Source organism: Podarcis tiliguerta (assembly GCF_965153285.1).
Source record: "Podarcis tiliguerta genome assembly, chromosome: 7".
Lineage (NCBI taxonomy): Eukaryota > Metazoa > Chordata > Lepidosauria > Squamata > Lacertidae > Podarcis > Podarcis tiliguerta.
Genome location: NC_139540.1, coordinates 53,140,786 through 53,166,194, shown reverse-complemented (window position 1 = coordinate 53,166,194; position 25,409 = coordinate 53,140,786). Strand labels below are relative to the sequence as shown.

General features: G+C 40.0%; 1 protein-coding gene across 1 annotated transcript in view; it reads right to left on the bottom strand.

Annotated features, from left to right (window-relative positions):
- ZNF407 (zinc finger protein 407) overlaps positions 1-25,409 on the bottom strand; it is a 331,438-nt gene that overhangs the window by 294,318 nt on the left and 11,711 nt on the right. The window contains exons 2-3 of the mRNA XM_083449815.1: positions 13,653-18,421; positions 2,561-2,675 (exon numbers count right to left, since the gene is read on the bottom strand). Coding sequence (XP_083305941.1) covers positions 2,561-2,675; positions 13,653-18,354 — 4,817 coding nt within the window. The 5' untranslated portion in view covers positions 18,355-18,421. The remainder of the gene's footprint in view (positions 1-2,560; positions 2,676-13,652; positions 18,422-25,409) is intronic.

Here is a 25,409-nt window from a genome sequence, read left to right as displayed (position 1 = left end):
CAGTACATAAAATCTTCTGTTCATTTTTAGCATTTAGATTGGCATTACTTTACAAAGGGTTTTCACTTTCCAATTCATAACAAAATTCAAGGCAATCAAGGGATATCTTACATCCACAATTATCCACAGCCTTGAACTGACATTTCACCTTGTTTAAAAAAATGAAACCCCAAACAGGTTGTGGAGCAATTGGGGAAACAAGTTAACATTCCACCTAATAGAAAGCTTGTTGTTTGGAATCTAAAAGTCACGGGGTAGAATTTTTAACTACTGCAGAAAAGAAAACATAGTACAGGACCTTCTGTTTGTGACAAAATTACCAAGTTAATGTTCCTGAAAGATCACTTCACCTTTTAAAACATGATTTTTTAAAAAGGTAAATTTATAGCAATTAAAGCTAATGAAGAAATGCAGCACTAGCTGCTTATATTCAGGAACTAATAGGTCCACTGAGCATTTCGAAGATTATTTAGCCATCAATGATAATGAATTGACATTGTCAGTGGTGTTAATGTACCAATGCTCTAACCTGATAGCCAATCCCAGCAATTTTATGTTGCCACTTTATTTTTAATCTACAAAATACCCTATCTTTTTGGTGAACATGGCAGAAATATAGCAGAGTGTATTATGCTACACACACACTAAAAGGTTGGCATATTAATTATTTGGCTGACAGTTCAAAGTGCACTGACCATCCTTCCTGCTTCGAATTCTCCTCTGAATTCATTACAATTTGGCAGATGACATTTCTTTACCAATTCAGCCATGGTTATGTACCAATAGTTTTGATTTGTATCAGATTAAAATTTATTATTTTAGCTGTTCAGAACAAAAGGCCTATATGAGGAAGACTTTTGTGCATTTCTCTTTCCATTAGCTGCCACATGAACAAGTAACTTGACAGTATCACAAGTTAATTATGTAACATGACCCAAGAACAATGAGATGAAATCTCTGGTTGTGGCATTCAAAGGAACTTTGACAAACGACAGATTTAAGTGTCCTGTTTTTTCAAATGACCAAACATAACCAGCAACTTCTCTCCCCCCTTCCCACTCACAAATATGTATGAAGATACTAACTGCAAGGGCTGCATCAGTCACTAAAAAATGTATGTCAATGCCAAACCACCACCACTAACCCACAGACAATGTATAGTTGGCTACTCAGAGCCAAATTCAAGTTCTTTTTCTCAGAATCCATATTTATTCATTTTCAGACCAAAGCTATTGGTAAGTCAAGAGCGTCTTTCGCACAGAATTGTTGTAATTTATAAGACAGGCGGCTGCCAAAATGTAGCGTACCCTGGTGGCATTCAAAGCCAAAGGCCTGGAAGATCCTCCTCCGTTATTTTACAGTGGATAACTTTCATAATTGCTTCCACTGAGTTTTAAAGCAATTCAGCCATTAGCTCGCGATCCACTCCTCCCATCAGGAAATAAAACCACCCTTACCGATCTAACAGCACTTATTTGTATAGCAGGCACGTGAATCGGTGAGTTGCATTCTAATTTGTTTTTGAGCATTTCACTCACTTTGTTCGTAAGGCGTGTTTAATTGCAAGAGTTGACGGGATTAAAACCTGGCTGAAAAATATTCCTACCCACCCACCTCTCTGTACTGGTGTGCACTGTGTGATCCATCTGAACCTCTGCCATTCTACGTACTAGTCATCAGGCTTTTGCAGCAACTTAACTTGTTTTGAGGAAAGCGCTTTTATATGAAGCATATATTAGCTAATTCTTTTAGCATAATAACATTAAAATACACTTTTAATAGAAGCGCGGTACTAAAACCCACCTCTGAATGTCCTATGATGTACCATATATGCCATGGCATTTTAAAACCTTTTAAACATTTCTGCTAAATTAATTAGTTTTGCATTAAAGAGTCTCTGAGCCTCCCTATTAAATGCAACACATTTGAAGGACAATTAAACATTACGAATGGTCCTTTGGACGGAATAGCCATTACAAGAGGGAAAGGGAAGAGGTTTTTCTGAGGCAATACAACATACGCAAGATGTCTCTGGTTTTATATACATACACACACACACACTTCTCTCATGTGCAGCAATATACACAATTCTTTGGAAGTTTTCTTTTCCTGTGTCTCCTGCAGTGCAAAAACTCTACGGGAGCCCATAATCTGTTAACTGAGCTCAAACTAGAACAATATATAGCACAAATGCATGTATGTGCACATATACACAAAACACATACTAAATTGAAGTCTATATTATTTTTCATGCCTTTAAAAAGGAATTTACAGTTCTCCCTGGCAATGTGAATGAACATCCTATAATTTAGTCAATTTACAGATTACAGGTTCAAATTGACCTTGTAGCCCATAAAATTGCTCATCTGCAGTACTGGATTAGAAGTAGGAAAAGAATGTCATAACTGTATTTAAGGAATTTACCATAACAATGGGAAGGAGGATATGCATGCATAATTTTAGCCCCTCTTGCTCACATCCCCATTTTGAATGCTGAAACAATGCATAGCCTACACTCCTCTCTGGTTAACCAAGGGAGGAACGGTTTCAATTTACTCACCCACAGACATGACACTTGTATTCCCTCATCCCAAGGTGCCTCTTGACATGGTTTCTGGCATCTCCGAGTTGAGCTGTTGCAAAGTGGCAAATCTTGCATTTGAACGGCTTTGATCCTAAGTAAAATTTAGCATAAAGATAGGAGTTGAATTAGAATATTATATTACCCTTGGATAAAGAAATCACAGTTTGTGAAGAAAATAGCCTTTTAATTTTTTTAATTTTTTTATTTTAAGTGGGTGGGTGTGGAAATTAATATCCAATATTTAACCTGTTTCAGAATCTTGCCTAGCCCTGAAAAGAAATTTTTCTATTGCATACATTTATAACTCCAGGGATACCGTTAGGGTACGTGCCACATCTTTCTCATTAAAGATACTTCCCCGAAGTTCAAACACAAAAGTTAAGCAAGAATGGGTTTTCATTAATGAGCACTCACTTATTATAGAAACGGTATCGATAATTAGAAGATGAGACACTTGGGGAACTTTAAAATGAGGCCACAAAACTTTTCCCATAGTTTTCACCCATTATAATGCGGTTGGAACTCAGGTTGCAACCCAGCAGAGGCCTGTTCTAGTTCATTTCAATGGAACTCATACTGAAGTGGTTTCTGATGAACTGTGCCAAGTCTTACGGCCATTTGCTAAGGTGGAAGTATCATGACAAGGCGATCTTTCTCCTCCACTTGTACTCAAAGTGGTCTTGCAAAAGCGAAATCATAATCCATTACATCCTAGAAATGGCTAGGACTGCTGCAGATCATGTTAACCTCGAGTTTCACCATCTACAGAAGCTTTCGCAACATTATTTACCATGGCTTGTATCCCATGGTGTCCTTCTGCTGATGGAACACTCCTGGGTTTAATGGAGGCATCCATCTGTAGAAAAAGGGGTGATTTCTATTTATTCCCCCTGCACCGCTGTGGCCCCACAAAACAGCTTCAGAGGTCGGTCAGACACTGTGGAACAATGCGGAAAGTGTTGCAAGGGACTGCATGGGGGAGGATGAATTGGGGAAAAAAGGTTTTCCTTCCCATTCTTCAAGGGGAAGTCTCTGCTGTATCAAGGAGCCTGAAACAGAAGGTAAACCACTGGATACAGCAGAGATGAGGAACCTGTGGCCCTTCAGACATTGCCGGACTACAATTCCCATCATTCTTAAACATTAGTCATGTTAGGTGGAGATGATGGGAGCTGAAGTCCAATAACATCTTGAGGGTCACAGGTTCCCCATCTCTGAAATACTATAAAGAAGTATTTCAAGTTAACTTTTAAAAATGGTTATGTGACCTGAGAGTTTGGGAACTTCCATACTTTGCATGAATGTTGTATCCCATGGTCAAACAGTGCTTCTCAAAGCTATTAACTCTTAAAATGTAAAGGGTTGCTAAAGACCATTACTTCAAAAAGAGTGAGAGCCATTCCTGCTTTCCCAGTGTATCTGGAGTTTTTCTCAGATGCGCTTGTTGTTTCCAGGCATGGTCATGATCTGAGCAACACAGAAAGCTGCCTACACCGAGTCTGGTCCATCTAGCTCTGCATTGTTTACAACAGCATTTCCCAAACTTGAGTCTCCAGACTCTAATTCCCATCATCCCTGACCACTGGTCTTGCTCGCTAGGGATGATGGGAGTTGTAGTCCAAAAAGAGCTGGAGACCCAAGTTTGGGAAACGCTGGTTTACAATCACTGGCAGCAGCTCTCCCGGATTTCAGACACAGGTCTCTCCCAGTCCTACTTGGAGACACCAGGGATTGAACCGAGGACTTTCTGCATCCAAGGCAGATACTTTACCCCCGAGCTACGGAATTTCCTGTGGGTGGATGTGCTTCATGTAGAGGGTGCTAAGTGAAAGATTGCTCATGCACAATTTCCACAAAAGCCAACCAGTTTCATTTGGTAAGAACTTGTGTACCTTTTAAAAAATGTTCAATTTGTAAGAGAAATATATTTGAGCAGATTACCTATTTTGACTATGCTACACTCTCTGATGAGTAAATTTAAACCTTGGGTACCGATATTTTAGGCCTATCTTGCTCATACGCTTTTTTCCCTTCCTTTTTGACAATACCGAAAGAATGATTCATTGCCTTTCTGTTGCAATGACATGCGGTGTATGAATATACAGTGAATAAAATATTACACCTTTATGACTGTTTTATGGTCAGGAATTTATGATTATTCTGAAAACTAGAAGTATTGACATTTTGGCTATTATTTATTTCAAGAACAAACTTTAACTGCCTAGAACAGACCAAAGAATTATAGGATTTCCCCACCCCCACCCCACAAGAAAGCAGAACTCGCTTGTTCTTTTGCAACACAATCAGGCCAAGAAAAAAAAAAAGTAAAACAGCACACTGCAACTGAAGTTGACTTTCTGATCAGATTGAGGCAATTATATTATCACAAAAATGCAGTCATTAAACCTGGCAGGTGTCAGTACTGGGATATTAAGAGGCAACATATCATTTTAAAGTATGTCATGACCCTTTCCAACTTTTATAAGACCAGCAGATCTCTCTATATCCATAAATCCCAGAATTGCAGTTAAAAGTAAGTGCAATATGCTTGCAGATACTTCATATTATATTTGGGATATGTTTTGTGAAGAACTTCCTCCAATGTAGTTAAGCATAATATGAAATATGGGATCTTTAATAAATATACATAAAAGAGCTCGGATAAGAAAAATGTTACAGTACATCATACTTGATCAATGAACCTTTCTGCTGTGCCCTTGAACACAGAATATCTGCAAAGAAGACTTTGTTTAAATTGAGGATCTTGGTTAAAAAAAAAATTCAGAGTCTTAAATTTCAATTTAATTCCCAAAAGCTGACGAAAAATGAAGCATTTAATTTTAATCTTCCAACAGAAATAAAAAAGTCAACAGTACTAAGCACGGGCAGACAAGGTTGAATATTTCACAGTTCAATGACAATGAAGCCAGATCTCTTAATACTTCCATTTCTACTGTTAGAAGTAGATGTAAAATATATTTAGCACCTGAATGGTTATATCTAGTCAGCTTTATATGTTTAAATGTCAAAAGCAGGTTGAGTCTGCAGCTAACAGCGATCACATTCTATCAATCAAACTGGAAAATTCCAGTTTATTTAAATTATCCTGATAAAACTGAATTAACCATTAATTTAGCGGCATTCCGTATCAACACTGCATTCTATAAAGGGACCTATGAAAATAAAATAAATTTGAGTAAAGTCAGTCTACCTCCACATTAAATACAAAGTGTTGAAGTTGACGATCTAACTCACCAGTTTAAAGACTGATTAGGCAATATATAATGCCAAGACTACGACTGGCTATGGTAAAGCAGTCTATTCGTATTTATATGTCCATTTTATTTCAAAAAGCTAAAATATCCTGCAGCTTCAGCCCCACTTTCATTTGGATTCTTTTCCCAACGGAAACATGTTAAATTTGTGCCAATTCTGTTATCACTGGTGCTCCATGGGCTCTGACCACACACTGTTCTTCTTTAAGTGTCAAAATTCCCGCAATACTATTAGGCCCATTCAACCTTTATGCCCTGAAACACTTACAAGTTTGGGGCCAATTTTGACAGTGTGAGAATCATTCCTTGCAATGTTACATTAATTTTTCATTATCAACAAAGATTGTAGCATCAACAGCAACATGTTGGATTATGATTATCATTCCGTAATTTGAAAGATGTTGAATTATAGGTTGTTAATAGTTAAGTCTCATGCATTTTTTAGCAACTAGGAGGACCAAGCCAGTGTAGTTTAGTGGCTAGTGTCATATTATTACTTAGGAGACCTGGGTTCAAGTCCCTACTCAACCATGAATCTCACTGGGTGACTTGGGCCAGTCACTATCTCTCAGCCTAACCTACCTCACAAGGTTTTTGTGAGGACAAAATGGAGAGATGGGAAGGGGGGGGGGAACCATGTACACCAGAGGAAAGATGGGATAGAAATTCAATACATAAATAAATATTGGCAATGGTTTTAACAATCAATTCCACAACCCCAATTGCCGACCATGAAAAAATGCTTCGGAAACAGAGAGGAGTTCCAGCATGGGTTTGTGGCACAGGGCCAACTACTCACAAGAAAATGTCAAACAAGGCCATTTTAAGAGTGTAAATTGTCACATAGACCAGGGGTGGGGTGGGAAGGCTGATCTCTGATGATTTGCAACAAATCATCAGTTTGACATCCAACAATCTAAACACAGCAATGACTAAAAGACTCCCCCTACCCCACCCCATGCCCTAAATTAGGCTGGTGAAACGAAGAACACTTGGGAAAAACCAGGAGTTCTACCCAGAGCTTTTTTTCCAGTTCTGGCACCTCTCAGGTGGCCACCAGTGCCATTATAAGAGAACAAGGAAGGTGTTGGTGGTAGGTTCTGACAGCTCTTTTTCTAGAAAAATAGCTGGTTGTATCCAAAGCAGTGCTGAGCAATGCATCCATGACTGGACAAGTTAGTTGGCTACGTCCCCAGAAGCTGACTTTTTGTCCTGGGCTAATAATGCCCTCAGTTCTTGGTATATGCCAGCTATCCTGAGCTGCTATTTTGAACCTGGTCCTGGTCCATAGCCTTCTAGTAGAAACATGTAAGTTGATCTCAGAGAGCTGAAGCTTGCCCATCCCTGCCATACAGCTTTGCCACTGTATGTCTTCCATTCCTTACCCTGTCTATTATCTATGGCTAAAACTCCCAACTATGCCTTGGCAATTAGTGCAATTTCATCTTTCCAGTGTACCACACCAATATCCTTCCTACCTCTTAAATTAGTTCAAAGTCCTTCCACTAAAATGTTGCCTTTTACAGTGGTACCCTGCAAGACGAATGCCTCGCAAGACGGAAAACCCGCTAGACGAAAGGGTTTTCTGTTTTTTGATGCGCTTAGCAGGACGAATTTCCCTATGGGCTTGCTTCGCAAGACAAAAATGTCTTGCGAGTCTTGAGATTTTTTTCGCTCCCCACCCCCTTTTTCTAAGCCGCTAAACCGCTAATAGCCTTTTAGCAGCTAATCCGCTAATCCCTTAAGCCTTTAATAGCCGCTAATAGCCGCTAATAGCCGCTAAACCGCTAATAGCGCTGATCCGCTAATAGGGTTGCTTCACAAGACGAAAAAAACGCTAGACGAAGAGACTCGCAAAACGAATTAATTTCGTCTTGCGAGGCACCACTGTATTTCAGTTTTTAGCAGAAAATAAGTGATCCTGAGCCGCCACCAGTTCTTGAGAAGCCAGGCTCCTCCCTCCATTAGCTGTTGCCTCAGGGCAACAGAAGAGAAGGAGAGAGAAGGGATACAGGTACATTCCCATCTGTGCAGTGGAGAGACTGGTACCTTTCAGCTCCTCTTCTCCTCAGTGTTTCCATCCCAGCTGCTTCTTAGAACAACTGGTGACTAAGAACTGGTACCTGAGTTTGCTTATTTCCCCCTCCATCTCAATCCATTTTTCTTTAGGGTCATGTCTTTTTATACTGCAAGCTGCAGGGGTAAGGACTGTCTTGTTTTCATCAATCTGTAAACCACTCTGTGAGTCTTTTTTGGCTGAAGAGTTGGGTTGTTGGTTTTTTAAAAAATCAGATCGATAATGACCCTTCTTCTCCTGCATCCTCACTGCATCACTATCATTTTCACAACACCCTCCTTTTGGCCGCCTTCCCTCATTCATTGCCTCAAGTTTGTCTGTTCATTTGTGCAAGCTCATCTACGGTGTGCTCATTTACTCCTTCCCTGCTCCCATTTTCATGACATCCAGACTAAAACTCCATCTCAAGTCCCTGAGCAAAATCAACTTTCTCCACAAAGCCTTGCCAAATCCATGGCAGCCAAAATGTTCTATGCTTCCTTCTTCCCAAGTTCTTCCTTTCCCTTACACTTTTGTTTTATTTACACTGTAAACAGGCATCACATTAGACCAGCAAATAACCGATTAGCAAATAAATGGATGGTAAGTAAGTTCTACAAATTGGGAGTTACCATTTCTCTTAATGGAATTTCCAGCTAATAACTGCTAAAACTCAAATCCCAGCTGAATTACAAACATAACATTTTCGTTAAAGGATCACACTTATTTTATAGCCCACCTTTGAGAAGAGTTATTACAAAATGGCTTCAGTTCTATCTTTCCTTTTAAAAGTTTGAGCAACTGAAAAACTAAACGCACAAACAACCGAAGTAAACACAGTGAAGCACACATCTCCCCAGTTTTGACTTTTCCATGACTACTATGCCATTTACTATCTACAGTGGTACCTCTGGTTACATACTTAATTCGTTCCGGAGGTCCGTTCTTAACCTGAAACTGTTCTTAACCTGAAGCACCACTTTAGCTAATGGGGCCTCCTGCTGCTGCCGCGCCACCGCGGCACAATTTCTCTTCTCATCCTGAAGCAAAGTTATTAACCCGAGGTATTATCTGGGTTAGTGGAGTCTGTAACCCGAGGTACCACTGTATAGCTTTAAGACCTCTCACTTTTTCCCACAGAATGAACAAAGTTTCAATATCTGATGTGGCCCTTATTTTAAAAGAGACGATTCCCATTTAGGGCACATATTCACAATCCAAAACCTTGTTGGCTTCACCCAAAGTGCAGTTGCTTATAGCATATAAATGGGGCTACAAACTGAATAATAACAATATTTAATAATAATTTCATCTGCTGTCATAATTTTGTAGTCCAGGAAGACTACATTTTGTTGCTATTCGATCATAATTCTGCAAAGGTCTTTAGCTGTAAATTATCTTCAGAATCAATGGTGCTACTTAAAGCTTATGAAAAGGGAGATGGAAATGGAAGAGTGAAGTCCAGATCTTGATGAAGACAAATTACTTCATACAGCTCTCATCTCAGAACCACTGTCCTAGCACCACTGAGCAGCAGAGATAGATTAGCCAACCCAGAGATTAAGGATCCCTTTTTGCATCATGTCAGCAACATGGAAACAATTTCCCCATAGCAAGATCCCTTTCTGCTTTGATCGTTGTCAGACAGTTGTCTCTGTACAGCCAGGGTAGGGCAGCTATGATCCTTCAGATGTTGCTGGACTGAAACTTCCATCAGCCAGCTGATACTGTCCTATCTGGGCAACAACTGGTGGGAAAAGATCCACAAGACCGGCTTCACCCATGTGTTTGTAAGTACAGATGTTTTCATAGGCAAGGGAAATCTCACCATGTTGAAGCTGCTCCCACACCACTGAAATTAATGCAAGAAGGATCCCTAAATAAAGGGATTAAGGGAATGTTTTAAGAACAGTTGAAGTCTCAGCTGAATGGCTGTTCTATGTAGCCTGGAGTACAGAGAGTATAAAAGGTAGGTATGGCCCACGTAAGCATTTTCGTCCCTCATTTCTCAATGTTTCTTAGTGTGTTTAAGTATACCGCACTAGTTAAGTCTCCATCGAAACCCTGCTTAGATTTTTAAATAAGCATTAACTCTGAATGCCACTTACAATTCAGTGTCACAGATTATTAAATCAATGTTTGCTACCAGTTTCCCTGCAACGTCTTTCTTCCCCCTCAACACATCCCCACTGTATGGTAAAACTGAAATGTTCTGGGAAATTACAAAATAACAGTAATATTGCATTAATATTTTGAAATTCGTTTGGTGATCATTCAGAAGAGATCTTCATAACAAGAGATTTCTCAGGTCTCCAATAGTCCTGTACAACTACCAGAATGCCAAAAAACCCACCAAAAAACACACACAGTGGTTTAAGCATTTAAGCACATGAATATTGGAACACTGAGTCTTGAGCACATTAGTATCTCTGCCAAGCACATGATTAACCCTAACATTTGTGACTCCCACTGAAATCATAAGCAAGGAAAGCACAGAGATAGGTGAATATATATTTTCAGAATTCAGGCTGCTAATTAGGCATGCAAGCCCCATCTAAATTGGAAGTTGAAAAGTCCTCTACCTCTAACCTTTCTGTTGTTTTTCTTGACACTTCCTCATTTTCACTTGTCAAAGTGTGATGGACTTGCTTGTTATCCACTACATTGTATAACCTCCCCCTTTGCTACGTGAGAAGCTTTGGAATCAGGGAAAGGAAACTCTCTTTATTTCCCACTATTTGGAATCACTAGTTATTGGCGAGGGGGAGGGGAGATTTTGAGAGAGAAACACTTCAAATAATGGCATGTAAAGAAGCAATCCTACACATGCTTACCTAGGTGTGCCCCATTGAACTCAATGGGCTTCACCTCTGAGAAGACATATGTAGGATGGTGGCTTCGCAAAGCTGCAAACCCATAATCACCTGCCTGAAAGTATGGCCCACTGAATTCAATGGGTCATACTTATACGTAGACATATTGGATTGCACTGTGAAGCTGTTATACTAAATGCAGATGAACCCAGCATCTGCTTCTGCTGTTGGTTAGCTCCTTCCCCTCCGCCTGCAGGAGCATACATTGTGGTGCTCTTCCTTGGCCTCTCAATCTTGGCGTCCAAAACCCATTTATTTCTTTATAGAACTGCTTTTATTGTGCCGAAGATGGGAAGAAACATTGCATAAAACATTCAGTAAATCAGAAAATATGAAGAAGGGGAAGAAACCAGGAATTGGAGGAGGAAAAACCTCTTCCAGTTAACTATTAATAAAAATACCAGCATTACTATTTTATGTGCATAAGCAAAGTTATCAGAAAAGCAATTCATTTTAAAGGTGCAGTGAGAAAGAGAATAGATTAAAACCTCTTCCGTAACTCTTCCTCCCCAAAAATTATTTGCAAAATGAAATGGTAGATATGTGTTGTCACCCAAAAAAAGGTTCCTTTGCGGCACATTCACATCTAATGCAAAGGAGAATAAAAATACACTCATTGATAAGACATGCACAAGATGTTAAAAAGTGTGCTAACTTTTACTAAATGTTACAATCAATGATGTAACTTATGTAAGTAGGGTTGCTTTGTCATATATTGATAGTTACCTCACTTTCACATCCACATTAACTTGATTTTAAATGCAATTAATACATATAGTCAAGGAAGACTAATGGACTACATTCTGCACTTAACCTGGTGGACATTTTCAAATGGCACAAGTGACCAGTGCAAACCTATTTTGCATTGTAAACGACTAAATAAATCTTAATGGATTAAGAATGATCAGCTATCAACACACAAGGGAAATTAAGTGCTGAAATGCCTACATTGATTATTTTAAATTATTAGCCTTACTCTGTTCTTGAATTTGTATGCTTTTAGTGAGCTTTAACACATTTACAAGACTTATTGACTATAATTACAAGAGAATTCAAGTAATGGACACATCAATTATAAGCAACATGTCTTGACCAGACAGTTGCATAAAGAATTCTAAAGAGAGCTCCATTAGCATCTTCCCTGTAGTTTTATTCCATTTTATCTGCCTTAAGAGGGCATATAAAGGGCTTATAAAAACTGTTCTGACCATGTGAACAGTCTGTGCCATTGAAAAACTCATCACCAAATTCAATTTTTTTTAAAAAAAAACATTTCCTGAAACGATCCACACAAGTATAGAATTGGCTTGCTAAAAGAAGGCTGGGATTCCTAAGCTGATGATACTGATGGTTTGCAAGAATTAATACTTTAGTTACAAGAAGACACCTGAAGATGCCAGCTTTCTGCAACTGAATCTTAAGTACATAGCTCAGCCTCAGCTTTGCTTTCTTCTATGGAAACAAAAACTATTTCAGGATTACACCAAAGAATATTAATATTCTTTTATAATATTTTGCATCTCTTACCTTTTCATTTTCTTTCTAGTAACTGAGCACTAAGTTTCAACCACTGCATGAATTTAAACTATAGCTTCTATAATAAGCCATTATTTAAAAGTACAGTAAAATAAACCTTACAGTTTTAATGAAAATATGTTCATTGAAATGTGAATTTATTATTCAAATCCACTCATAAATTCAACCCAGAGAGACACCACTTGTCTAAGCAGAGCTCAGTGATTTAGAAAAGCTGTCTATTTAAAATAAAGAATGTATGGCAGGTTTATAGAAACATAGCAGTGAATTTTTACATAAATTTAGAACTGCAGCTTATGCATTTTCGACAAAAGTGTTGTTTTAAATTTTTCCACTTAATATAAAACATAAAAAGAGAATGGAACATGTGGCACAGCACAGAGTCTAAATCACCAGGCCCAAATTTCACAGGTGTTGTGTTGCCTCTACTACTGCCTTCTAAAATGATGGCCAAACTGCAATCCCATGATAACCTTACATGCTTCTTTTCAAAAATCAACATTCTCTACACAGCAATGCAGCAACAAATACCCGCCATTCAACCATTAAATGTGAATGGTGGTTTCTGAATCCAAACCAGGTAAAGTAAACTATTTTAAGCATTAGGCTAGCATTGCCAGCAAGTTGTCAACTGGTTGCTGCTTTGGGCAAAGGAAGAGCCATAAAGGGTCATCACCTCCCATCCTGTAGGAGTGAATTTCCCATCACTAATTTTAATCATAAATTCAACAAGTGTGTGTTAGCAAGACTGTAGCCAAAACACACTGGGTCCCTGGGTCCGAGGTTCCCTACCCCTGCAGTACTGCCAGATCAGATGGCTCATTCTCCACACCACAACATATCAGTAGCACTTAGGTAGTGCTTTCCCTTATGGTTTGACTGTCACAACACTAATCAGAACTGTCTAGAGAAATGAAGGAGGGGGAAGGTATAGATGGAGGCCATTTTTATTTTTTTAAAAAACAAGTTTGCAAGCAACTCTAGATTAGGCAAACAGTTATTTGAAAGGTAAATGTTCTCCAAATCATATTCAGATAATAAGCTGGGATCTGATTAATGAATTATAATGAGTCTAGGGGATATAATCTGTAAGAAATGTAGTGACAAAGAGAAGATCACACTCAAGAACTTTCAAGAAATTGTGTTTAAATTCGTGCTCCTTGGCTACTAAAGAGTACTCCTGAAATCAAGCAGTGTACATGGGATTAATATAAATTTGAAACTCTGGAGTAATTCATGATTTAAAAAATAACGGCAGCAAGAAGTAGCAAGGCCTTAACTCAACTTCCATTTGCAAAGCACTACCTGCACCATTTGTTGATACATACCTGTATGGGTTCGTATGTGAGCCAGAAAGGCCATGGAATTGCTACTTCTGCACATCTTCCCGCAGTATTTGCAAATATTGCCTTTATTTTCTTCTCTCTCTCGGTTGATTTGCTCCGTATCTTCAACAATGTATTTGTTGACTTCCCGGAGCAGCTCTTCATGTTGTTCTTTAATATGAAGAAATAAATTTTGCTCCGAATCAAAAGGCTCTGTGCACTTAACACATTTAAAGGTGGCGCCCCCTTCCGGCAGTTCTTCGACACTTGCTTGTTCATTTCTCATGTGGCCCGCACTAGCTAAATGCTGGTGCAGGTTACTTTCGGTATAAAACGACTTTCCACACAGTAAACAATGGAAATGTTTCTCTTTTGAAGGATGTTTCATAGCTATGTGAACATTCAGGCCGCTCAAGCCGTCTGCTAAAAAGCCACAGTCATCGCAGCGAATGCGTGTTGATTCCCCAAGCGGCTGCCCTTCTGCTTTCTTCTTCTTTCCACCACTTTGTGGGACATCCACTTTCAAAGCTCTCAGCCCACTCAGGTTCTGTCCATCAGCAATGTGATCAATTGGCTCACAACCATCTTCATGGCTTTTTAATTTTACTATAGAGGAATCAAACTGGCCACAATTTTGCACTGCTATCTCCTCCTTCACTCTGCCCTCAGCACCGGCAAAAGCATCCGATGCCTCATTACTTTCTTGAACGCTTTCAACTATTGAGACCTCTGAACCCCAAATATTGTTTAATGATACTTCGACCTCATGTTGTTCAGCTGTCAGAGTTCCTTCTTCCTCTATAGAAGAACTCTGCTGGGTCATTTTCTGTTCCTGTAAATTATGTATAGTTTTCATAGTTCCTTCAATATTTTCATCAATAGTTTGTTGCTCTAGTGTGCAACATGTTTCTGAAATGATGGGCAACTGAATTTCTTCATTTTTCACTTCTTCAGCAGCTACTGCAATACTCTGAAGTTCTCCTTCAGAGTCTTCCTCCATCTTATTTGAGATCAAATTCATATCTGGAGAATCTTTGCTAACAGCTAAGTTTTTACTTCCAGTTTCTATGGTAAAATTAAAATTTGACGTGACTGTTCTTTGATCTTCCACATTTTCCTGCAGGACACAATGAACTGTTTCTTTAGGTGTGAACACCTCATGAACCTCAACTACAGCTTTTGGAACATCTTCTTCATTGGCTCCCTCTTCCCTGCCTTGGTCAACTCCATCATTTGTCTCAACATCTACAGTATCGGCAACATAACCTTCTTTGGGAACATCTGAAGGGGCACCATCTTCCGAAACCAAATAATTAAGGGCTTTCTTCACTTTCTGAGTGACCTGCACATCCAGACATCTCTCCTCAACGGTGTTTTGGTATTTTGTTCCATCCAGGATGATCTGAATTTCATCTGTGGGTTGCTGCTCCCTGCCAGTATCGGCCACATCTGTCTCTTCTCCAGAGGTGTTGCATACATAAGATTGCCTTTTTATTTTATGCTTCTCTGTTGCTGCATGCCTAATCATCTCTCGGCGAGTAACCGCGTAATAGTCGCAGGCCATGCAATAGTATTCAAATTCTTTAGTGTGCTTGCGTTTGATATGTACTTCCAGAGAAGAAAATGAATGTGCAACAAAGCTGCAATGAGCACACTTGTTATCATTTGTGTTTAACGATCTTGTTTGAGCCAACGAGTCCCTAGCTTGGCTAACGTTACCTAGTTCTGCAATTATATGCTGCTTTATTTCTGAAGGGTTCTGGTCTCTACCCAGTTCAGAAAGCTGAGGCACATTTTCACCTTGTACTTGTATAGCATTGCCCTGATCATTTCCCTGGCTTTCCAAAGCACCATTGTCCAAGGGTGAACTGCCATGGTCAACAAGTTCATTCATGCCTCCTGGACTATTTATCTTCTTGCTACTGGCTTCAACATTACCTCCCTCTGGGCACACTATAATCTCTATGTTTTGCTTCCCATTGGCTTCCAAACGGCCTTTATGCTTCTTTGTAGCACAATGACGTTCCATATCACCTTTCGTTACAGTATAGTAATTGCATACTTTACATAAATAGCTGTACTGGTGGCTATGCTTTCGTCGAATGTGAACCGTCAGGTTTGTAACACTGGAAGCCAATAAGCCACAATGAGGGCATGTCCGAGAAATGGTGCCTTTCGGCCTTCCTCTCTTTTGCCCGCTACCTAGAACCAGCTCACTGCATTTCAGCATTTCACCCGATGGAAACAGTTCCTTGTTTATCGATACATTCTCCAATGTACAGAAGGGTAACGGCACGTTTTCATTTTCCGATACAGTCTTTAAACTGCCATAAGCAGAAGGCTCTGTTGCTTTTTTACCATCACTTCCACCTACACATACCCTTTCAATACATTCCTCAAAGCGTAAGCCAATATTATTTTTTCTGGCATTTTCAAGGTGTTTACTTCTCTTGATGTGTTTTTCCATTCCTTCTTTGCTTAATGAGTAGAGGTTGCATGCTTTGCAAAGGAAATGATATTCCTGAGCATGCCGAAGTTTTATGTGCCTGGTAAGAACTGAGGAAGACCTTGTTTTATAAAAACATTTTTTACACTGAAACTGAGTTCTGCTCAGGACAGACTCCTTGAGCTCATTAGCAGGATGTATCACCAAGGGCTTGGGCATTTCTTCTGCAACCTTTGGAAGAACACTTGTCTCCACTAAAATGCAAGATGCTGTTTCCTGAGTCGCATTGCTAAGTGGGCGAACCGTATTTCCTTGAGCTGATAAACTTCTATGTTGTTCAGTTGTGTTATGAACTGCTACTTCTTCTTCATTTAGAAAATACAAATGGCAGGTAACACAGCAGTGGGACATGCCATGCTCATCACGCATGTGCTCCCCAAAGCTTACCTCATTCAGGGCAAAAAACGAACACTGAGGGCAATTTATCTTGGAATCACCCGTGCAATGGTTGTTTTTTTGGTGGTGCAGTTGAAAGTCTTCCTTGGTTCCACAAGAATAGCCACATGTCTGACACTGAAATTTCAGCTCTTCTGCTTTATCTCTGTCAACATCCAATTCCAAACCTGTGTTTGGCAAAGTACATCCACAATGAGTACAAGGATGTAGACCCTTCTGGGCCTCAACAGCTTTCTTTGGAGAATTATCAAGTTCCAAGGTGATAGAAGAGGACGCATTGGCTCCATCTGGATCAAGTGATAGTGTTCCTGTGTCAGCTTTGCACAAATCCTCTTCAGTTTCTAAAACTTTTAGGTGCACCTGCGATGTATCGCCTTGACTGAAGTCTGTCCTGATGTTGTGCTTTAAGGTGGAGTCAGGCCTGTTTCTCTTACCTATTCCCAAAAGATTATAGCGTTTTTTAATTTGCTGGTTTAATCTGAAAGAACCACTTTGCTTGAAAGTTATTCTTCGGGAGAAGATATTTCTGTTATGGGGAAATCTATCAAGTATTCCTGTGGTGTTTGAACTGCTAATTGTCTCTTGACTACCTTCAGCAGGTTCTGATACATCTGGATTACATTTGGAGGGCCCTGACACTTCTAGCTTTTCAGAATGGGCATCACCATTTCCACCCACACTGGAGAAAAGCACTTCTTCATTGGTAGTGTTCTCTGTGGTTTCTGCAGAAATATTTTTTGATGACACCATTTCAACAAAAAGTTGGTGGCATGTTTTAAACTTCTTCAGCTTATTGCTTGAAGTTTTTAGTGGATTTGAACCTGCATTCCTTATTTTTGGTTTATTAAGTGCAGATTTTGCTTGCACATTCTTTTCCTTGACTAGGTACTGCTGTTTTTTATGAAATGGCTTTTTCGTTAGTATCTTGACAAATCCTCCCCGGGCAGCAAGATTTTGCCGGCGGAGGTGCGTCTTGCCAAGGAAATGAGCTTGTAGAAGATCTTTCTCAAAAGACTGAAAACCACAGAGATTGCAAAAATACAATCTAAACTGCCCAGCGGTTGGCTTGCTATGTGTTTGTAAAGATGGAGTGCATTCCGATTTATCAGTACAATGTAGGTTCACCTGTTGTTCGGAATGCTGAAGGTGGCTTTCTTGAATATGCTTTTCTAAATCTGGGTAAGTAGACAAAGTCTCCTCATGAGGTTTGCACTTAGAAATGTTTTCAACACTGCTGGTTGCACAGCTAACACTGGCTTCATCGTTTTGAAAAGAAGATGTGCATTCTGGAAGGGGTGTTTGGTCAACTTGGGTATGCTCATTTTCCACATGTATTTCCTGTGTACTATTCTCCTCAGACTTGAAATCATGCTGCACGCATAAAGCATCACTACTTTGACAGGCACTTATAGCTTCGTCTTTTATAGTTTCATCTGTTGTATTACTTGTCCCATCAACACTACCTTCACACGTTGTGGCATTCGATAGTTTGCCTTCATTCTCTTCAGCATGTTGTACAACAGTAAGCTTTAATCTTTTTGAGACAGGTTCATTTTCAACTATGTTTGTTGCCATACAGTCTTCAACTGCTGATTTGGATAATGGTCGTTTGGCTGTGGCGCACTCTTCATGTTTTTCCCCTGGGTTTTTCTGTCCTTCAGCTGAAAATGTGTCTATTTTTGAGGTAGAGAAAGAGTCGCTGTGAGCTTTTTCAGCTAACACGTTTCTAGCAGCTTCTTCTACTAATTCATTTTGTACATTCTCATCACCTTCATCGTTCTTCTGATTTTTTTCAACATCCATTCTTAATGAAGATTGTGTAGAGTACAATTCTAAATAAAACGATTTAGCTCATCTGCTGTATGGCTATCTAAAAAAAAGAGAGAAAGGGAGAAAAAGAATGGATGGTTATTAGTTTCCTATGTACATAAAAACACGTAGAAATTTATTCTAATGCAACTAATAACTTGTTGAATACAACTTATTGTTTTAAAAGGCTATAGGGACATTGTTAGCTAATTATTTTGGTAACATTCTCAAAGCAAAACATGGCCATACCAATAATGTCTAAACATCTAAGGAAGGATTATCTGGTTCTTAAGAGGACAGTTGCACAGCCACTATGGAACAGAAAGTCTATCGGTATGTACATACAAGTCTCTCCTATTAGCACAGGATGCTCATCAATGAGAGAGGCAAATTTTGACTCTCTTTGAAAAACGTAATACTTTTAACAAGACTGCAGCCTTGAGATCCATTATTCTGAAACATGTAGCTGTTGCTTAGTTCCAGTGCTTGCTGATTTCAATAGGACTGTAGGCTTTAAATGGAACTACTCCAAAGCGAGTCGTTTCACAGCTGTGGCGTAAATAATGTGCCCATTCTGGGAATTCAAGTCTAAAAAGTGTGACCTTTGTTTTTGACAGCCCTGACACAGTACTCCAAGATAGCATGGCATTCAGTTAAAAGGGCAACGGGGAAGGAGGGGAGAAAGTATCCTTTCCTGAAATTAGAAGTTTCACAATTAAGAAACTAACTGTCCTCAAAATGAAGAAAATATAACTGCCTCAAAATGACAAAACTAGATTTAACAGGAAAATCCTAATAGTCCAGTTAACATGGCTGTCACTACCATGGAGATTATAATGGCATAAGTAGCTGGGATCCCTCCACTCCTAGGAGGAAAATACACAATTAATGGCAGTAGGAACAAAGAATTGACAAAATAGCATCACAGAGTTCCTAAGAAATTCGTCTCCCAACCACCAATCACAACATTGTTCCCAGTGCTTCCTGATTAGGCATGCAGGAAATTCACAAGTTGACATGCAGAAGATAGCCAATATGATATTTTCCATATATGGTTGGACTCCAGCTCTCACCATCCACAGCCAGTATGGCCAGGGATCATGGGAGGTGTAGTCCAATAACCCCTGGAAGGCACCATACCACTAATATACAGCAACAGGAGGTACACAGCCATTTAACCCATTCCAAACCCTGACCTACATGCACAGCACAAATGCCAGGAAGAACCAATAATTCTTCTATCACAAGTTGATTAAAAAATCAGGGTTCTCCACTTCTGGCAGCCCAAGCAGCAGTTTGCCAAACCACCACCATTTTCCCAGGGACAATGTCATGCAAGACAAAGGGGTTGCCATGTTTTCCTTTAATTCTGCTGTCAGGCTTGGGGGGAAACCAACAACTTGAGGTACTTCTTATATTCACAAACTAGATTAGTTTTTGACAGAGCACTTGATACAGAATCAACTGAGTAGGATTCTGCAGTGATTGGGGCACACATTGTTTCTCTTCAGACCAAACACATAAACAGATGCGAGAAGATCATTATCTTCTTCCAGTTCTAGGATTTGCCTCCTGGAAGGCTAATTCTCCAGAGCAGACAACAAAAACTAAATTGAAGTCAACCGTGCTAGTACATAAAGATATATGGAAAGAACAGCACTATTAAAATACTTAAACTACCAGTAAAATGTATGGCCAGCTAAGGAACTTAGAGGTAGTAAACAAGTAGTGATCTATCCGAAAAAGAGTTGCTTCCTACTTTTATTTTTAAAAAGTCCTAAAGGTATTACACTTATTGTTGCCCTTTCAGTTATTTCTAATGGACTAACACAGCTGCCTGCATTTTTATCTGTTTTCAGATAAATTACTTGGTGGTTTTCAAGTCACACATCTTGCTGTCTCCTACTGCCGACCTCCCCTTTTAAGCACTGGCTTCAGTTTAGAAAACTCTGCACATCCTTTTAGCTGCAAAAAGAGCTGTGGGGGCACTTGATCTAAGGGTGCTCTGTGAACCGCATTGGAGTGTTATTCCCCGAACCAATGCTGTACTATGTCTGTAATCATTATTCCTCTTCTGTTAGATATGCCACCATAATCAGTGTAGGCCAGCACACAAGGGAGCTAGTACAGCCTTTCCAGACTTCTGTGCTACCTTGCACGATGGGGCAAAAGCCAGGTTGCTCTGGTTGGTCTACCGGAGCTGACATATATAAAAAAACTTTTTTTGGTGGTGGGACTGGGTGTGCTGAAGAGAAGCGCTGAGCAAAAATTGCTGCTGTTTTGCCCTGATGCAGTACTATGTACCAGCTCAGTGATGTTCTGGGATAATCAGCCTAGCATAGGTGGCTAAAGCCATGTGCTGGGTACCACACAATGGGCTGCAAGTGCATCCACCCATTCCTGCAGGCCAGGCTGCAGGCGGACGAGAGCAAAGCAATGGGCAAAGGAACTGCTGCCGCCACTGCTATCTCCATTTCCCAGTGGGGGAAATGCTTGCCTGGGGCTCCCTCAAACCTGGCACTAACCAAGCTGAGCAGCTTAACTTCCCTTGCGTAGCACAAGGGCATCCTTGAAAAGATACTGGGCACTTTTGGTTTAGGAGAGATGACAGCTCCAGCAGCTAAGGCTGTGGTTGGGTTCAAGCATGGCTGAAGTTGTCCGCTCACGCAAGTGCTAGGAAGTTTATCTCCTGTGCAATGAACTGCTTCGGTGCAGAGGTACCTAAGGCACTGAGCTATTAGGCCATAATCTTTTAAGTTATTTCAGTGGAAGCTTAATGCCACAATATCCTCAAGAAAAAAAAGGGTAGTATTTCACATTAGATTTACTATTAGCGTAGCTGTAAAAGTTTGAAGAAAAAAAGGAGGGGGAAGCCGCATGAAATAAGAAGTCAGCATAAGAAAAGCATTCTGATGACACCTTGTGGCCACTTTACACAAGGGGACAAAGACTAAAATACTGCTACATCGCAAGAGAAATGGTTTTGACTTAAACGCTACCTTAAAAACGCAAGCTCTGCTCCCACAATGTGTTGTGAAACATATTTAATGTTTACATTCAATTCAAAAACAATCTGTTGTACATGCTTAAGTAATGCAGACTTCTGTGCTCAAAGCATTTATGTTTGCAAGTTCCACGTCAAAATGGTTTTCACTTTTATCTCCCCAAGGAAATGATGATGACCACAGTTTAGGTGTAATTCCCATTCTTGCATTTGCAATCTAGCCTTTCACTGCCCAGTTCTTCAGAAGCAGCCAAGGGTCAGGTCTTGCCTGAAATTTCTCAGAAAACACGGGAGACCCGAAGGAGCACGTTTTGCTCTACAGGTGAGAGCTCTGAGGAGCTCCTGGGCTGAGTCTCAACTTATAAACGCTAGGGAGGGGCTCTGGCTAAGAAGCTGCACATTTGTGCCAGACACAAATGCAGTTAGCGTGGTTACATCACTCCACATTTGCCGAAATAATATAATATGGTTGAGTATCTGTTTCTCTCCCTTTTCCCCAGCGCTCATGCCAAGGCTTGGAAGACTGAAATAGCTCTGCAGCCAGATATGTCCAGATCTCATATTTCTGCATGCGGTTCGACAAGGCAAGGAAGGAGGAATTCATGCTAGAGAGGGATGGTGGTGAAGCACATGTTCCCAAAGCTGATTCCCAATTTGCAAACCATCCTTTGTCCCAAACCAGCACTGCATCTGCCCTTGAGCCATTCAAGATAAGCCCGCAGTATTAAGCCCTCTCCTAAAACTATATATACCTTAGTTGCTTGATATAAGATTGCCATTTCTTATTCTTTTTTTAAAGTAACTTGCATGACTTAAAATGGGCTCGGATACAAGAAGGAGGCAACAGATATGTGAAAAGTGTAGCAAATGCACAAATTCAGTGTCATTAAACACAGACACATGAGAACCCATGTATATTGTGCCATTTTCAAAAAGGTTGTTTTATTATCAATGTAACTAATCACAATGAAGCCATCTCTTACAATCCAAGACATAATAATGAATTTTCTTTACAGCTGAGGAGAAATGGGATTTGCTGTTCCATATCAAACCAGAACAGGCCATATTAATTCTTCTTCATATTTATTGTTAAATGTAATTTTTATCTATAAAATCAGTCATGAAATATTAAAAACTGAAACAACAGAATTTACATCCTTTACTTAATTTAGTTTAAATGGTCTACTCACTAAAGAGAGGGGGAAAGGTTACATACGTATTATTTCACTCTCTCCATTTTTCCCTTTAACTTTCCTGTTATAAACCATACTGCTTCTGGGATTTATAACTCAGTTGTAAAATTCCCACTCCATACCGAGTGTTGGTACACTTGTCCTATAACTTTCCCTTTTTCTTTTTTCTTTTTTTAATTATCAATCTTGTCATGGGAAAAATAACTACTGGACAAAGTCTGAAGGAAAAAGCTACTAAACAGAAAAGCTATGGTTGAAATGCTAAGCGTGCTTACGGAAAAGCATGTTCTGAACTCAGTATGACTTTTTTCTGTGCTGATCTATTTAAGATTGGGAATTTAGGACAATAATCAGCATCCATACAATGCTCTCAGTTCTTAATAGTACAGTATAAATACGTCTAATAGAGCGACAGAGTACACAGTGCACCAAGTAATAAATAATTGTTCATATCTGAAGTTTCTGAACCAGAGTAAGAAACTAGATCTCACACTGCTGGCCATTTGAGGGTCTGTGTGTTGGAGTGGTATTAGGGGATTTCAGCCTCTGAATGCAGGGATTCCTGAAAAAGATACTGCTGTGCTTTTGCTGCCTGAGGGCACTGTGTCTGTGATAGGGTAGGATGATGCCATGGCATTCCCACTGTTGAGTGAAAACGGTAGGATTTAAATGTAGTAAGTAATAAAATAAAATAAAATAAAATAAAATAAAATAAAATAAATAAATGTCTAACGTGAGTAGTATGCCGCTACAGGGTTGGTGTGAATTAGCAGCATTTCGATAGACATTGGTAGCAATTTGCATAGTTGCCATAGTCCCTGTATTTTGAAGCTTCTTCTCAACTTTCCTGCTCAGTGTGTGCAGGATTCCAACTATGTTACTACAGTAATGTTGTGCTGGCACAAGCGGACTGCCATCATGGTGGAACAATAGGTTTTCCAAGGTCCACCACACTGGGAACTCTCTACTTCTCTAGGCAACTAAAGAGAAATCAATCTTGGGTGCTGGAGTGTTCTCAATCTGAATTTCAACACAGTCTCTCAAAGACCAAAGAGGGTTCAATAAACCAGATGTGTACATAAATGAGAACACAAAGGTTTCCATTAGGGAAGATCAAGGTATCCACTTGGAATTTGTTTATCTGTATCCTTCCCTTCCTCCACCCCATTTCACCCCCGAAAAAGGTCCTTAGCTACTTAAATTCATTCAGTGTTTAGGTTTCTCAACAACCAGGCACTAGGATATCCCACGGCATTTGGAAGAAGGAAAGGCTAAGGAGTAAACCTTACACAAATCCGGAGTGGAGTCCTAAGACGGTTGGATGGCGTCTTGTACGCCTCCTTCCAGCAACTCCTGCAGCCAAGCTGGTGCCAAATGTATTGCTCTGCGTTCCTCTGGAACCACATCAGCAAGGCCAAGAAGGGGGTCTTGTCATCTGGGCAGCTCAGGACCTCCATACACACTGCCCAGGCTTGCACCCTGGAGAGGTTACTTTGGTGCTGCTAGCGCCACAAAAACAACACAGGAGGCAGCAGTTACGAGGCCTCTGCATCCACAGCAGGCACTGTGGTCCTTCAGTGGTTTGACTTCGCCCCCTCTCGAGACAGACAGATGCCAGAAGCTCCAAAGAACAGTGCAGTGAAAGTTACAAATATACTTAGAGGGTTTTTAAAAGGGGGCGAATTCTACTTCAAACAGTGCCACATCGAGTTGCTGCACAGTTATTTTGATACAAAACCACAGATGCATGCTAAATTGCACCCAGGACACCTCCATTATCCAGAAGGCAACATCTACTGAGAGAAGCCAGGGTGTATCTAACTTACCAGTAAGGAAGAACTAATGGAGAATAATAGGTCAGTTTGGTATGAGCTATTTCAATTCATCATAGCCAGGAAAGGGATCATTAAACACAGCAGTGCAAACGTATCAAATTACAAGAAAGACGACAAGTGAAGTTAGAAATAAAAAAATGTCAATTTTGTATACTGCTACTGTGTGCCCTTTTATTCATCATCATGAAGGTAAGGTTAAAGGACAAACTGCAGCCCTCTAGCACACTCAAGCGGGGGTAGCCATGCTCTCTGACAGCAAATCATATGGGTATATTACAGAAAGACAGATAGATAGAGCCACTCTGGCAACAACATTGTCCAAAGTTAATTAGAGTCTCCAAAAGGTACCTTTTAAATAGGTAACAAAATTCATTCCCCTCCCCCCCCATTGTGTACAGCTTAGAGCCATATACTGAATAGGTACCTATGACCAAACTGCGGGTGGCAGTGGAAGACAGAAGTGCCTGGCGTGCTCTGGTCCATGGGGTCACGAAGAGTCGGACACGACTGAACGACTAAACAACAACAACAACCTAGCTTTCTGTACCTGTGACTGTCACACTACTGTCTTACAGAGACACTGAAACTCAAAAAGTTTTGCTAGCATGTGCTGAATTTGGAAATTCTCATCAATTTTTGAACAAGATAAAATATAAGATCACCACCACAAACTCAGCCATTGCATATCAACTTTAAAAGGCAAAAGAAACCCAGATGATGTATCTGCAAAAGGACCACTAGTGATTCTAAGATTCCAAAGAGGCCAGCAAATTGGTGCTATAAGAATGCATGGGCCAGCACTAAGTGGTTGCTCCTTAAGACAGAACAACTTAACAGAGGGTCAACCCTGCAAACTGGCTTGGTTTGGGAGTATATTGTTCCCTTTGTAGATTATTTCTCTGACAGAAGCACAGAGACTTCTGTAATAGTCCATGTAAGATCGGATCGCCGAAGATCGCCGAAGAATTGATGCTTTTGAATTATGGTGCTGGAGGAGACTCTTGAGAGTCCCATGGA